The sequence below is a fragment of the Lepisosteus oculatus genome, chromosome 2 (genome assembly GCF_040954835.1).
Source record: "Lepisosteus oculatus isolate fLepOcu1 chromosome 2, fLepOcu1.hap2, whole genome shotgun sequence".
Taxonomy (NCBI): Eukaryota; Metazoa; Chordata; class Actinopteri; order Semionotiformes; family Lepisosteidae; genus Lepisosteus; species Lepisosteus oculatus.
The window spans coordinates 49,248,038-49,260,895 of record NC_090697.1 but is presented as its reverse complement, the minus strand read 5'-3'; the positions used below and the strand labels follow the sequence as shown (position 1 = coordinate 49,260,895).

Sequence of the window (12,858 nt, the reverse complement as noted above, 5' to 3'; positions counted from 1 at the left end):
TCCTATCCATTTCTGGAACATCCAAATCGTTCTGCCTCGTAGAAATATTTTAATTACAGAAAGCAAAACCTCGTATGCTAATCTTAGTATTATCCTTACATAAGTAGCCTGGAGGAAAAGATGTTTTTAATAAGGCCTTTCTATTGCTGTCTATTTCAGTGATAATGTTATTTTTCTTTTAAACAACATGTACAGTAAGAAAACCCGTCCGCTGACCAACGACCAATATACTGTGAAAACGGAAGTATTTTAATATATTCGTATAATTTATTTTCGAGTAAATATGATAATATCGCCTCTTCCTCTATTCCTGCTTTTAAGTGTGGTATTCTTGTTACTCACGAGGTTTAATTCATTACATTCCCCTGTTTTACAACCCTCCCCCATTTTATTACCAGATTACATTTCGGAAAGAAATGGAGGATTTCTGGAGTGAAGAAATGCCCAACGTTTCTATTGTTAATAGCTATTATTACTACTGCTTAATTACAAATGAAGTTAAAATCTTGAAACAAACCTCACATGAATAAGCTGTAACCTACTTAATGGGTTCTGCGATATATTAAAATATATCTTTCGCTTGTGTAAAACATGGCAGCTGTAAGTTACGAAGTGTAAGCATACGTATGACACTATTGTGTGGGTACGGGTGCCATTTGATTAAAGCAAATCAAAGGAGGACTTCAAGTGTACGCTTCGGAAAGCCACGGAAGACGAATATAAATTTGTTACTTTACGGAAAAGCAGTTCATTAATTGCTCAAACGTTTTGTTTTCAGCTCGCTTCCTATTTTTGCTCCAATGTTACAGTTTTCAGCCACCCTCGACGTCCCCGTGTGCGTGCGTAAAAGCCGACTGCGTGGTGTTCCTACGCAGGAGAAGGAGGGGGGGAGAGAGAACAACATAAAAACAACAAAAAATAAATGCAGTCAGCCTCACCTCGACCTTACAATTCACATTATCCAGACTATATATTTTTAAAGAACACCCAGTTGCGGCGCGGGTGCCCGGTTTGCCCAGGGCGGAGAGCCTGGCGCCCCTCTCGGGGGGACTACATGCCGGAGCGCGGACGGCTCCTTGGCGGCCGGGCCCGCTGGCTGCGCTGGCTGAATGGAGGAGGAGAGACTCTTCCTGGCGAGCGAGCGGTGACAGCTACAGGGCAGACACTGGTGCCCGCTGCACAGCACGGCCGCACGCCGTCTTCTGTATACTCAAACAGCCCCAAAAATGGCTTCTGACAGTAAACACGTCGCGCAGCTCAAATCTGGTGAGTAGAAGGGGATGGCAATGCACCGGCGAAGGTTTTTTTTATTTCTAAAATCTACCCCCCCCCCCCCACTCCGACGTCCTCTCTCCTCCTATCTAATGTAATGTTTTTCCCCTCACAGAGCTGTACTTCCTAATAGCCCGATTTTTGGAAGCAGGACCTTGTCAAAATGCAGCTGAGGTGGGTAAATCGGGGTTTTATTAATATATTGTACATTCCCGAGAAAGGATTGGCGTCTGATTTCGTGTTTTTATTTGCCTTCCAGACCCTGATAAAAGAAGTGGAGGAGAAGGAGGTAGGCAGCCCAGAGCTCGCACTGCATCTCGCTGCACTGTACTTTCTGATGTTAATTTCGGACAGATTCCCGATTTAATATTTAAAATATCTCAATGAGCGCATTCTGGGGTGAGATTGACACTGAGATAATGGTGTAATTTCATTTTAGCTTCTGCCGAAAAGAACAGACTGGACGGGAAAAGAACACCCCGGGACTTACGAAAATTTGGTAAGAGATCCCTATAACCGAGAAAAACTTTTTTTAGTGAGCAAAATAAAAATTGAATTTCCCGCAATTTTTAAATCGGGGGAAAAAAAACTTTACATTAAAAAAAACGGGGGGAAACGCAAGGGCATCGGGACTAAAGATCCGCGGGGGTGATTTCACAACTTCCAAGGGTCCTGGTGTGCGATTTTGGTGACAGGCGTGCCAAAAAGATTTAAATAGTTTGGAAAAATGTACTAGAAATAAAGATACGTCATGAATGTTGTGTTGTAGGAGCAGAGAGGGACCGGAGGAGGGACTAGAGCGCCAGAGCAGCAGAGCAGTGACTAGAGATGGAGGCGCTCTACTCAACGCGCTCCAGTCGCAGTGTAAAAATACACAACATGATGACTTGACTAGTTAAAATAAAGCATTAGGATCTGACAAACGTGCATTTAGAGTGCGCAGCGAAAAACGTTTTTTTTAAAGGAGAATGACACTTTATAAACGCTCACGAGGAAGTTATTTAGGATTGAAGAAGAAGAAGATGTTTTCCCCCTTTCTCAGGATGGGATTTGCGAGAGGACTTTTAAAAAATTACTGTGCAAGGAAAAGGTAATATGTCATTTAAGATATGATTTCATATGCGGGGTTACATCATCAGAAATCGTGGACTCACCATCTAGTCAGTAGTTATTAAAAATAAAATAAATAAAATCGCATTTGGGCGTTTAAGACACGAAATGGCTGTGTGAAATCTGTTCGGGCAGATCGAAACTTTTGATTTATACAGTGGGAAGCGTTTTTGATGTTTAAAAAAAATCTAAATAGACGAGTTTTCAAACGTTTATTTTATGTTTTGGTAAGTCAGGAGGGTGCATCGATATGACAGTTACTTGAACTGGAAAACGTAAAGGTCTGTTTTTTTCCGTTTTTATTTTGGCTTGGTAGCTAAATTAAAAATTTATTGCCTGATCCCAAATAGAGTAATTAGGCTACCTTGGGAGAAGAAAAGATTAACATAAATTATAATTTTCATTGAACGTTTTTGAATCTCATTTTTGAATTTTCGATGAGCAATCATTGCTTGCAACTGATACTGGCCATCGGAACAGACGAGACTAACCAAATGGGGCAGAGTGAGGTTCAATTACACAGCTTTATCTCAAAACTGCGAAGTTAAGCATACAAAGACATAATTATTTATCATCGTCTGTAGTCGTATTATTGAGAGCAGCATGTTTCAGTTGTATTTGTTTTATTTTCCGCCTTAAGAATCTCCATGTTCAAATTCATCTGAAGCTAGGGAAAAAAGGCATTTCGGATTTTATTGAAAAACGTAGAACACGATTAACCCCATTTTTGCAGTACTCTCTACTTAATCGATTATTGTAAATATGGTTTGTTATTAAGTATTCTTCGCCTTGAGAAGTCAGCTGTGTGTATGACTAATCGCTTCTTTGGAGTGAATGGCTTGTAAATAAATGTAACCTTGCTGTCGTCGACAGCGTTATGAACTGTGTGGAAATCCTTGCATTTATAAAATTCGTGTATAGAGCGTATGAATTAATAGCAGGTAACAAACACACTAGCGCCTGTTCAGAACATAAACACTAGCTGCCTTGTTGTTCTGCAGCCATAAGGTGAAGAAGCCCTTTACAGCGATCAGCGTCACAACGAAGCTTCGCAACCAATTCCTGCGCAGGAGATAGTATTTCGAAAGCTTGATTTTCTGAAAAGCTAGCTTAGAGACGTACTGTAGCTGAATTTGTATCTTATTACCAAAGGATGTAACCATATGGATCCCCAATACAAATGGCTCGAAACAGCTCACTAACTGTCAAAATATGCGGACTGCAGTAGCGCCTGGAAGTCCGGTTTTGACTGTATTTGCCTACGCCTTCAGTATACTCAATACTGGCCACATATACAAAACAAGGTAATTTTTGGAAACAAATCTAGAGAAATCCACTTATTTCAAAAGCCCTAACGTGGATTTTTCTAAGTAAAGAAACACCTAGATTTCTGATGTCGGTTTCATAAATTATTTTTTGGGGTTTAAAAAGTTCTTTAAAAAAAAGTTCCTCGGGGATGTATACGGGGGGGGGGGGGGGTTGACTGTCGATAGCGCAATCGCATTTTATTAACTATTTTGCAAGATATTTTTCAGTGTGCCTTGCAATTGAAATAAGATGTGTAGATGTTTGAATATTGTAGTTGGTTGAATAGCCACAGAGCTGCGTGCTACTTAGCTTAAGCATGTTTTCTTGTAGCAGATTCCATCCTAATAATTAGATTTAAAGTTTGATTTTTAAATCTTTTAAATCTTTTAAGACTTGAATCTAGGATTCTCGAATCTTGCACTCATCAGAATGTGTGCTTTCTGCAGGATCTTAAAATTGCAGGAAATTAAAATTTTGTCAGAGCGTTTTTAGAAGCCTTTTCAAAAAGGACATTGCAAGGCTTTATTCACTGCTTTTAGCCTTTTGTGTAATCAAAAGAAATTGTTTAAAACCGAAACAGTGCTCTCTGTTTGTTGTGATCGCCTCTCTCTGAGCCTCCTTGTAAAGATTTCTGGGTTTTTTTTAGATGAACGTTTGAGTAAATGCATTCATGATAATACTGTTGCAAGTGTTCTTCCTGGGTGTTAAATAAGAGAGGCTCTGGGCTCTGAGGCAAGTCATGGCACCAACAGCAGTTTGTCACTGTGGACTATAAGGACAGTAAAAGCAGTTTGAAATTATGGAGTGGAATGAAATGTTTGTCACCTTTTCTCCTCTCCTGACGGAAATACAACAGTCATCCCAATGCTGCCGGTACCCAGCCTGACCTTGTCCTTTCCCTTGCCCGCAGGTGAAGATTTACAGGCACGTTGCTCCGGATCACCTGCTGCAGATATGCCGGTGTATCGGCCCCCTCCTGGAGAAGGAGGTCCCGGCGAGCGTGCCGGGAGTGCAGTCCCTACTGGGAGCCGGCCGCCAGTCTTTGCTGCGCACAAACAAGAGTAAGACACGTCGATACATGGGGCTCTTTCTTGAATGAGGCTGAAAGGGGAACCGCAGCGCTGTGTTTATGTTTCGGGGTTAAAAGAATCATCATTGACGAGTGCATTTCAAACCACAGTTAAAGTCAAATATACACTGTGCCGTGTAAAACCTCCATTTTACATCACAAAATAGGTTAAATTTCCAGGTATGCGCAGTGCCATGTTCTGAGATTCAGAACGAGGCAACAAAACTGTGACGTGAAGCGGCCCTATTACACTGTAAACAAGCAGGTTTGTAAACTTACTCTTCACTTAGAAACGGTTTGGTCAATACATGGAACTCACTTGTTAATTCTGCATGCAGATCACGTTGCAACATTTCTGCAGTGAAATATCCGTTGCACAACCTGTTCTCATTTGCTCTTATATTGCATTACATTAGTCATTACAGTGACTAGTGAGCAGGAAGGGCCACATCGCGTCACAATTCGTGGGATCTCTCGGTTCTTGACCGCAGCGGGACCAGAGGTCCGCGACAACCCAGCAACTTTCACAGAGTTCCGAGATTTTGTGCTTTAATTCAATATTTGTTATTTCTTTCTACCATCAATTAATTTATGTTGTGACCGAGATTTAATAACCGGTCTGAGAAATCGGGACTGCAGTTCCCCTTGAAAGGCTGGGTGTCTTACTGTGGGGAATCTGTGTTTCTTGTTGGGAACAGGTTGCAAGCACGTTGTGTGGAAGGGATCCGCTCTGGCGGCTCTGCACTGTGGAAGGCCCCCCGAGCCGCCAGTAAACTACGGGAGCCCTCCGAATATCGGTAGGTTGTGAAACATTTTTCAAATGGGAATTCTCTCCTTTTTCTCACCGTAACAGCCAGCTTAGCCTAAACATGAGCATATGACAACATGCCCTCCTTCCCTGGGGTCTTCCGGTTTCTGTTTCAGTGTGAGAAGTCAGTTTAAATAAGCTATCTAATTGTTTCCCTAGTCTTACACAGGACGGCTCTTACAATTCCATCCTGAAACGTTCACTTTGTTTAAAGCTAGTTACATATAAAACATCCTGGTGCCTGTGTAGAAGCATTACAGTCATGAGGCTAAATAACTTGGCCAACTATGGAAGTGAACAAAGTATAGACGACACTAGAACCTGAAGTTTGGGATTCCTGTGTTAAGATTTTTTATGTATTTTTCATCTAAATAAATGCTGTCAGTTTCCAAGAATAGGGCTTAGTAACTGTTTATACAACATTATCTCATTTTGTTGATAACGCCGGTATGATATTTGTATTCACACCATAAGGACAGTCAAAATTTTAACATTGTCTTTACCTGCATATTGAATCTGTCGTGTAGGCTAGGATCTGAATTGGTGTCTCCTGGTTTCCGTGTTTTAATTAAATGAAGTACCCAGAGAGAATGCTTATCAGGTCTGGAAGGTTTGTTTTGGGGAATGACCTAGTTAATAGTGGTGATAAGCTTTCATAATCCTTACAAATAAGAGACTAAACCGAAGAAATTTAATTTCTTTTTTTTTTCTTGTAGTGCAAAATCCCTGTGTCAGTGTCAGCTTGATCCATATTGCTCAGAGAAATTGTCTGTTTAATCTAAGAAAGGATTGTGGTGGTCTTCTCATTTAAAAATTTCTATATTTTCAATATTTGGTGTAACTTCCCCTGTTTTTTATCTTATTGTGAGAATTTCTGTTCAAAATCTAAAAATACCAATAGCAATGAGCCTTCTAGTAGTAATGCTGTTAAATAAGCCAGAGCACCTTTTTTTAATGAATAATGATTTTGCTCATGTTCATTTTGCTCTTGAACAGATTGCTGGTATGTCCTTAATCAATGTTTTAAATTAATTTAAGCACATTAAATGTTTAATTACATTTTAATAAGAAAGAAGGGCCACAGTGGGGTGAAAAAGTGTTGTATATGCAGTACTTGAAATTGTTGGTGTTAGACACTTAAAATATAGTCATTGAATTATTGTGCATTATAATTATGTGATCCCCCACTGCAATTAATAATTATACTTGTATTGTAACAGTTATAATTATTACCATACAATGCCAGTGATCATTATCAGTTCTGTGACTGTTGTCTTGTAGATTATGATCTTTGCGTTTCATGAGGTATTTTATTGGTGTTGGTGGACCAGTAGGTGGCCTTCTTCTCTGTGAAACACCAGTTCAGAGCCAGTGTCTCAGTGTGATGACTGGTGATGTGCTGTCTTTCAGAAGACAGGTTAAACGGATGTCTTAGCGTGGTCACTTAAGATCCTGTGACAAAGTAAGAGCAGTAGCATTTATCCCAGTGCCCTGGCTAAATCTCACTCTAGGCTTGTGCAGTCTGGGCTTCTTCAAGTTCCCAAGCACTGGTTTTGAGATTCTGTCACAGAGGGAAGAGTAGCAAATACTGGCCTCCCAAGCACTGGTTTCTCTTCTCTTCCACTGATCCACTGGAGTGGGACTGCTGGTGCATAGTGGGTGCTGTGTTCATTGCTGGGTGGTGGTTCCTCTCCCATATACACAGGATATTTTGGGATGAAAAGCAATACATGAATGCAGTTGATTATCATTGTATTTATAAATGGGTTGCATGGAGAAAGCTTTCTCCTAAACCGACTTTTCTGATATTTCTTTTACAGTGGAAACAGCATATGGACGTAGACTAAATGGAACTTACAGGCTTGGACAACTTGTCCCTACAGCGGTCTATCAGCATATGAAAATGCACAAAAGGATTCTAGGGCATCTGTCTTCAGTTTACTGTGTAACGTTTGATCGCACTGGCAGGAGGATATTCACAGTAAGTAGCTGTGCTTTCAATTCTTAACTGTGGCTATTAAACTTGCTTAACAGTCTTTTAGAGCCAGTATTATTATTATATTATTATGTATTATTATGTGATTTACTGACAGATTTAAAAATAATGTTCGTTTACTGGCAAAGAAATGCTGTGTCTGCAAATCCCATTGAAGGTAATGTTTCCTGAATTCAGAAGAAGTACATATCAGATCCAGTGGTATTGTAATCATTACTTTGGGAAGAAGGCAGCTGCGATATTTTTATTTTAAAAGCATTGACCTGAAGTGCAATTAATACTGTATACTCAGCAGAGGAAACTTGCTTTAAAACTCTTTTTGAATATTTTGAGCTTGGAAACAGTAAGAGCCCTATATCCAATGACAGTGGCCACCTTGAAATGAAATATGAAATACCACCTCTTACAGCTCAGGCTTCCTGTTTTTTAATATTCCTTGTTACATCTGCAAAATGTAGTTTTCTGTGCTACATTTCTGAATGATTTATAAATATGCAAATGATATCCGTCTCTGCCTCTGTACCTCACATTTGCATTGTAGCTCTGTTGTGCTGACATCACCTATCTTGGAAAAAGCACAAATAATTCGTAATAATCAGTAATGCCAGAGGAGGGTAGTGCATACAAAACTAAGAGAACTTTTTTTCCGTCTCTTGCTTTTACTTTGTCCTGAATGAAATGTGACGAACCGGAGGGATGTGTTTTTTTATATATATACAAAGGCTGTGGGAGTTTGGGACAAGCCACACACCCAGTCATGTTCTTGCGGCCGGTACACTGGCCTCTTTCAAGAAACAGCTGGCTGAGATCCTCAGATCAATCATACACTAACAAACAACCGAGCTAGATGGGCCAAATTGTATCCATTCTTATGGTCTTGGTCAGTATAGATGGAGGTGTTACCCAGCCCATGACATTGAAGACCAGTCTAGTGGCCTTAATATTAAGCCTTCATTGTTCACAGCCTACCTGAAAAGTGAACTGCTTGCAAGCTTTGGGTATTGAGGCATGTGGTATCAACAGAACATTTCTCTAGTGCCGCTTCGTGCTGCAGTGGTTAAGACTAAGGCATGTTTATGAATAGTTAAGAACAGTGCTGCACAATGTAAATGTTTGCAAAAAGTGATGTTATTTAAAGAAATAGTAACTACTACTTGGTGTACTGGTACTCAATGCATTGTTTTTCTCGGTCATTCATGTTCTGTAGCATGGTTAAAAATGATTCCTGAGTATCAACATATTTATAATTGTGTTGTGCTTCAGACACCTTTTTTAAAATATGTGGTTCTGCGATGATTCAAGTAAGAAGTATCCTGTATTTGAAAAAACCTTTTCTAAAGACAACTTCTCATTTTGAAACGTAAAAAAAAAACCATCTGGTTTTGGCTATTGGGTTTCCGACTTATGACTTTTACTCTTTAGATAAGAAAGTCAAGTGTGAGGCTTGTGCAAAGTGAAGAAGTGTGAAACCATACGTTTTTGATCTTTTCTCTTTTTGGAAAAGGTTTGAAGTTGCAAATTGTTCAGAGTTTAACTTCAGAAACTGTGATGTAAAAGGCTTATGCAAATTTAACACTTGGGTAATACTTCTAAAAGGTTTCTTGGCAAAATCTTCTTTTTTATTTTCTGTTTTACAGCTGAATGTGAAAAAAGTGCAGAACGGAAACACATGCCATTTTATAGTGCAGAATTGACAAATTAATGCATTTTATTTTTCCCTCTGTGTAGCTACTAACAAAAACAACATTTCATTTGGTTAGGTTGTGCATGCCTTCAGCACACAGACCAACTCTTAATGTGCGGGGCAAGTGTTCATTCATACCTTGCAATGTGTAACTAGTGAAGAGTTACAGATTATGTTGCGAAAGAAACGGGAGAGGTGTCCTGAGCGCGGGTAGAAGAGTTCAGAGCACAGGTGTGCGAGGGTCTCGCTGTTTTTGTTAGTTGTATCCAACTTAAAGGAAAGGAAACAGAGCTGCGAGTGATCAAAGATTTTCAGATCGTCGTATTCAAGTCATCGTGCGCCGTAGTTGTAGTGATAGTTTGATGATTTACGAGGGGTACATTTCCCGAAAAAATAAATCATTCCTACGAAGAGTCCCCCCCGTAGATTTCTAGCACATAAACGCCGCGAACAAGCGAAAGTGGAATATCTGCTGGGAGCGCTGTCTGCGTCGCCCGCCCAGCGTTCAGACATCGTCCACAAGACTTGGCTTTTGGGTTCGTGCGCCGAGCGATCGCGACACAAATAGCACAACTGATCCAAGAGCATACGTAACAAATAAGACATAAAGTCACAGGAAGATCCAGATGGTATAAATCAGGAATGGAATCCTACGCATCTCAACTCGATACCCAGTATGTTTAAATTGAGTTGGGAATTCATTTGCGCTTTATGGACATTAATGTGAAATAATAAAGTTATTTTCTTTAAGCATTGATCTTTAGGCAAGGATACACGGAGCCCTCTTTCACATTTCAGGGAATGTGGTGTATTCTGCAGCTCTACTGCTTAGCTGCTTGCTTTCACTGAGACGGGAAGAACAGCAGTATATGGAGCAAAAATTGTATTTAAAATAAATTGGGATGTAGGCCCTGTGTAGGATTATCTGGGGGAATCTGAAGTGTAATTAGGCTTTGATTTTAACACCTTTACTGACGCCGCATTGCCCGCGAGGTTTTCTCCGTGTGCGCAACATCAGATGTAGGCAAAACCGGAAAAAATATTTAACAATGACTTTTGTTTTATTTGGATCAACACTCTCTAACTCCAGCCCATAATTTAGTGTAAGTAAAGTGCCTATTCATAAACGTCTTCACTGTGAACACAAACAAGTTCATGTTTTCAATTACTGGTAGCCATTGTCTTTGTATTACAACTCATTGGTTGAACCATATAACATATTCTGTTAAGCCTAGTGTGTTCTAGTGTTCCAACTTCATTTCTTTTTTTGACAGCGTTTTTAACTTAACGTTGGTTTTTAAAAATCAAACTCGTTTCAATAATGCCATCATTAGCTTGCCAGGGTATTTATTTCTTCATATGGGATTTACACCTTGAACATGCGTGCATACAAGCGATCTAAATGTGTTTTTTTTAAATGCAAACGTTAGAAAATGCAGTTGTAAAACAGCACAATTTAGTTTAAAGTAATCGCTTAATGTTGTTCAGTTAATGAAAACTGGCATTATCTTTAACAGCTCAGTGATACGAATGAAATTCATACTCTTAACAGAAGAGTGGGTCTCGTTATAATAATTAGGAACACTATTTTTGCCTTGTTTTTATTTGTGCATTGTCTTGATATATTCCAATATGCCTGCAATACAAATGACTGTAATAACCATGAAAAAGGCATAAAAAAGAGAATTTACTTTACAACATCCAAATGGTGCTCTTTACTGTAGTCTGGAATTTGTATTGCAGCGGCTGCTAGGCTTTTGGTTATTGTTAGTCAAGTGTTTTTTTTTCCATCCCTGTAAACTTGCTCTCTATGTGCTGTGAGAGCTCTTAATAGAGTAATGGGTCAGAAATGCCAGGCATGTACAGGGTTGCAAAGGACTCGAGTTCTATTGACATTTTCAGAATTTCCCAGGTAGTTTAGCGGTATAATTTGCAAGAGTGATTTTGCTGAATTTTTAAAATTCTGCACCAAAGATCGACTAAAGATAGTCTACAGGAATGTAAGGCAATTATTTGCGTTACATGTGCAAAATCCTAAACTGTTAATTACTGAAGCTTTTTTTTTAAAGGGGGTTTTTCATGACAATGAAGGCCCTTAAAATTCACCAGGAGAGTGGTTTTGAATTGACTTCTCACTTATACGGCGACATGCCTTTTGAGCATTTGGCTAAGGTTACTGTGTTGCGTACATTTGGCCTGTGGAATAAATCTTGGCTGGTTTGCTGCAGGGCTGTAACTATATTGCTTTCATACCATGTTCAAAGCATGTCACACTTTCTAAAGTGAAAAAAGTAAAAAAAAATGGGTAACTTAAGAGTTCAAAAAGTTTTAAATGCTTAAAAAACGCTTAAAGAAATTTGACGTTTTATTAGTTGAGTTTGTGTTTTGGAATTGTATCCGCTTGTCAGATATAAAAGTTTTCAGAGGTAAAGAGATTAGACTAGTTCGGTAATGTTCAAACTGATTAAAAAGATGAAAAAATCATAAATATATAGTTCTTAAAAGTAGTTTCAGTACCTTGCTCAGAACATAAATATAAACTGATTGTGAAATTTACATGTAAAATATTTTTGTCTTTCCTTGTTGTTTTTTGTCTTGACGATTGAATCTTTTTTTTGGGGTTTTTCTGGAAGAGAAAGGGTTAAGTAAGCACAGTGATAGGAAGCTGTAGTAAGAAATCTGAGTGTCCTGTGTTGTTCATGTATTTCCTGAACTACTGTCTGCCTTTAGAGATGCTCGTTTTGGAAAAGGAAGCACACGAGACTGAACTGTTAGGAGAGACCTTCTGTGCGGCATTTTCCTTCTGTTGCTACTGTATAGTGCAAGGTTGAAATGGTTTGGTTTCTCACCCTTCATTTTAAAAATAAATTTGAATTTGTATTTTAGTCCAATATAAAATCCAAAAGTTCACCTGTTGTTCTTGCACGTTGTTCTTTCAATGTCTGTGACTTTTTGCTGATAGGCAGTGGCCTCTGAAGCATTTACTACATGCATTTGTCCTAAAGTTATGTTGAGCTGTCATTGTGTTTAAGTAGGAAGGAACAGGTATTTATGAAGTTTTAAATGTGTTACACCCATCTTCCTGTGGTAGAATCTCTGGTAGAGGCGTTCAAGATAGCAACTCATTATCTGTATATTATAAATCAAAGTCTACTTAATATGCTTGAATCAAAAATCACCATTTTTATCAATGCAGAGAATACCTCTGTCAAAGCAAAATTTAAATGTTGCAATTGGGGACTTTTACATTATATACAATTTATATTTTAAGAAATGCAAGCTTTTTTTAAACCATCTGCTTTTAATTATTTGGTATTGTTCCTGCCCTGATAAGATTTCCATCTTGTTTAATGGAGTATTAGGGAGGACAGGCAGTCTTCATCTAGGTTATTTATAGTTCTCCCATTAAATTTGTTGGATATTACTCAATATAAAGGCGCTGCTGCAAATTGTTTGAGTTGTACACCTTGATGACATATGTTCTCTGCTTTGGTACTGATGATATTAATGTCCACTGCAGAATTTGTTGCTTGGTCTGCTCTTCCTTTCTTTTTGAAAGCAATTTAAAAAAAATTATGTGTGGTGAGCGTTCTGGCAGACTATGGCTGCCG

At 38.9% G+C, this 12,858-nt stretch overlaps 1 protein-coding gene across 2 annotated transcripts in view; it reads left to right on the top strand.

Moving 5' to 3' along the window:
- The first annotated feature begins 908 nt into the window (after positions 1-908).
- Positions 909-12,858, top strand: part of phip (pleckstrin homology domain interacting protein) — a 76,082-nt gene continuing 64,132 nt past the window's right edge. The window contains exons 1-7 of one of the 2 annotated variants that reach the window (XM_015348186.2): positions 909-1,266; positions 1,388-1,446; positions 1,532-1,561; positions 1,712-1,771; positions 4,601-4,751; positions 5,458-5,556; positions 7,388-7,548. In XM_015348186.2, the coding sequence (XP_015203672.1) occupies positions 1,227-1,266; positions 1,388-1,446; positions 1,532-1,561; positions 1,712-1,771; positions 4,601-4,751; positions 5,458-5,556; positions 7,388-7,548 (600 nt within the window). In that variant the 5' untranslated portion in view covers positions 909-1,226. Of the gene's footprint in view, positions 1,267-1,387; positions 1,447-1,531; positions 1,562-1,711; positions 1,772-4,600; positions 4,752-5,457; positions 5,557-7,387; positions 7,549-9,872; positions 9,922-12,858 lie in introns of those variants that run through there. The other variant, XM_015348192.2, reaches the window with a different exon arrangement.